At 40.8% G+C, this 2,500-nt stretch overlaps 1 protein-coding gene and 1 long non-coding RNA gene across 2 annotated transcripts in view; both read left to right on the top strand.

The window, feature by feature from the left end:
* The window catches only part of LOC310863116, a 367,874-nt gene that overhangs the window by 137,743 nt on the left and 227,631 nt on the right, over positions 1-2,500 (top strand). The gene's annotated exons all lie outside the window — the stretch shown is intronic.
* LOC310863734 (arf-GAP with GTPase, ANK repeat and PH domain-containing protein 1-like) overlaps positions 2,340-2,500 on the top strand; it is a gene marked incomplete at both ends in the record, with an annotated part of 37,849 nt that continues 37,688 nt past the window's right edge. Inside the window, one exon of the mRNA XM_083772229.1 lies at positions 2,340-2,500. This exon is cut by the window's right edge and continues 73 nt beyond it. Within this exon, the coding sequence (XP_083628355.1) occupies positions 2,340-2,500 (161 nt within the window).

Genomic DNA, 2,500 nt, shown 5'->3' with positions numbered 1-2,500 from the left:
AGCAGAACCAAGTGGGATGTGATTTAGAGAAACATAACCAAGTGGGATGTAATTTAGAGAACAGAACAAAGTGGGATGTGATTTAGAGAACAGAACCAAGTGGGATGTGATTTAGAGAACAGAACCAAGTGGGATGTGATTTAGAGAAACAGAACTAAGTGGGATGTGATTTAGAGAAGCAGAACCAAGTGGGATGTGATTTAGAGAAGCAGAACCAAGTGGGATTTGATTTAGAGAAACAGAACCAAGTGGGATGTGATTTAGAGAAGCAGAACCAAGTGGGATGTGATTTAGAGAAGCAGAACCAAGTGGGATGTGATTTAGAGAAACAGAACCAAGTGGGATGTGATTTAGAGAAACAGACCCAAGTGGGATGTGATTTAGAGAAGCAGAACCAAGTGGGATGTGATTTAGAGAAGCAGAGCCAAGTGGGATGTGATTTAGAGAAGCAGAACCAAGTGGGATGTGATTTAGAGAAGCAGAACCAAGTGGGATGTGATTTAGAGAAACAGAACCAAGTGGGACGTGATTTAGAGAACAGAACCAAGTGTGATGTGATTTAGAGAAGCATAACCAAGTGGGATGTGATTTAGAGAAGCAGAACCAAGTGGGATGTGATTTAGAGAAGCAGAACCAAGTGGGATGTGATTTAGAGAAGCAGAACCAAGTGGGATGTGATTTAGAGAAGCAGAACCAAGTGGGATGTGATTTAGAGAAGCAGAACCAAGTGGGATGTGATTTAGAGAAGCAGAACCAAGTGGGATGTGATTTAGAGAACAGAACCAAGTGGGATGTGATTTAGAGAACAGAACCAAGTGGGATGTGATTTAGAGAACAGAACCAAGTTGGATGTGATTTAGAGAAGTAGAACCAAGTGGGATGTTATTTAGAGAAACAGAACCAAGTGGGATGTGATTTAGAGAAACAGAACCAAGTGGGATGTAATTTAGAGAACAGAACAAAGTGGGATGTGATTTAGAGAAGCAGAACCAAGTGGGATGTGATTTAGAGAAACAGAACCAAGTGGGATGTGATTTAGAGAAACAGAACCAAGTGGGATGTGATTTAGAGAAACAGACCCAAGTGGGATGTGATTTAGAGAAGCAGAACCAAGTGGGATGTGATTTAGAGAAGCAGAACCAAGTGGGATGTGATTTAGAGAAACATAACCAAGTGGGATGTAATTTAGAGAACAGAACAAAGTGGGATGTGATTTAGAGAACAGAACCAAGTGGGATGTGATTTAGAGAACAGAACCAAGTGGGATGTGATTTAGAGAAACAGAACTAAGTGGGATGTGATTTAGAGAAGCAGAACCAAGTGGGATGTGATTTAGAGAAGCAGAACCAAGTGGGATGTGATTTAGAGAAACAGAACCAAGTGGGATGTGATTTAGCGAAGCAGAACCAAGTGGGATGTGATTTAGAGAACAGAACCAAGTGGGATGTGATTTAGAGAACAGAACCAAGTAAGTGGGATGTGATTTAGAGAACAGAACCAAGTTGGATGTGATTTAGAGAAGTAGAACCAAGTGGGATGTTATTTAGAGAAACAGAACCAAGTGGGATGTGATTTAGAGAAACAGAACCAAGTGGGATGTAATTTAGAGAACAGAACAAAGTGGGATGTGATTTAGAGAAGCAGAACCAAGTGGGATGTGATTTAGAGAAACAGAACCAAGTGGGATGTGATTTAGAGAAACAGAACCAAGTGGGATGTGATTTAGAGAAACAGACCCAAGTGGGATGTGATTTAGAGAAGCAGAACCAAGTGGGATGTGATTTAGAGAAGCAGAACCAAGTGGGATGTGATTTAGAGAAACATAACCAAGTGGGATGTAATTTAGAGAAACAGACCCAAGTGGGATGTGATTTAGAGAAGCAGAACCAAGTGGGATGTGATTTAGAGAAGCAGAACCAAGTGGGATGTGATTTAGAGAAACATAACCAAGTGGGATGTAATTTAGAGAACAGAACAAAGTGGGATGTGATTTAGAGAACAGAACCAAGTGGGATGTGATTTAGAGAACAGAACCAAGTGGGATGTGATTTAGAGAAACATAACTAAGTGGGATGTGATTTAGAGAAGCAGAACCAAGTGGGATGTGATTTAGAGAAGCAGAACCAAGTGGGATGTGATTTAGAGAAACAGAACCAAGTGGGATGTGATTTAGCGAAGCAGAACCAAGTGGGATGTGATTTAGAGAACAGAACCAAGTGGGATGTGATTTAGAGAACAGAACCAAGTGGGATGTGATTTAGAGAACAGAACCAAGTTGGATGTGATTTAGAGAAGTAGAACCAAGTGGGATGTGATTTAGAGAAACAGAACCAAGTGGGATGCAATTTAGAGAACAGAACAAAGTGGGATGTGATTTAGAGAAGCAGAACCAAGTGGGATGTGATTTAGAGAAACAGAACCAAGTGGGATGTGATTTAGAGAAACAGAACCAAGTGGGATGTGATTTAGAGAAACAGACCCAAGTGGGATGTGATTTAGA

The sequence above is a fragment of the Protomyctophum parallelum genome (assembly GCF_964188405.1).
Source record: "Protomyctophum parallelum genome assembly, chromosome: 8".
In the NCBI taxonomy this organism is placed as follows: domain Eukaryota; kingdom Metazoa; phylum Chordata; class Actinopteri; order Myctophiformes; family Myctophidae; genus Protomyctophum; species Protomyctophum parallelum.
Note: the sequence above shows the minus strand (reverse complement) of the source record. Positions and strands in the feature narration are given on the sequence as shown.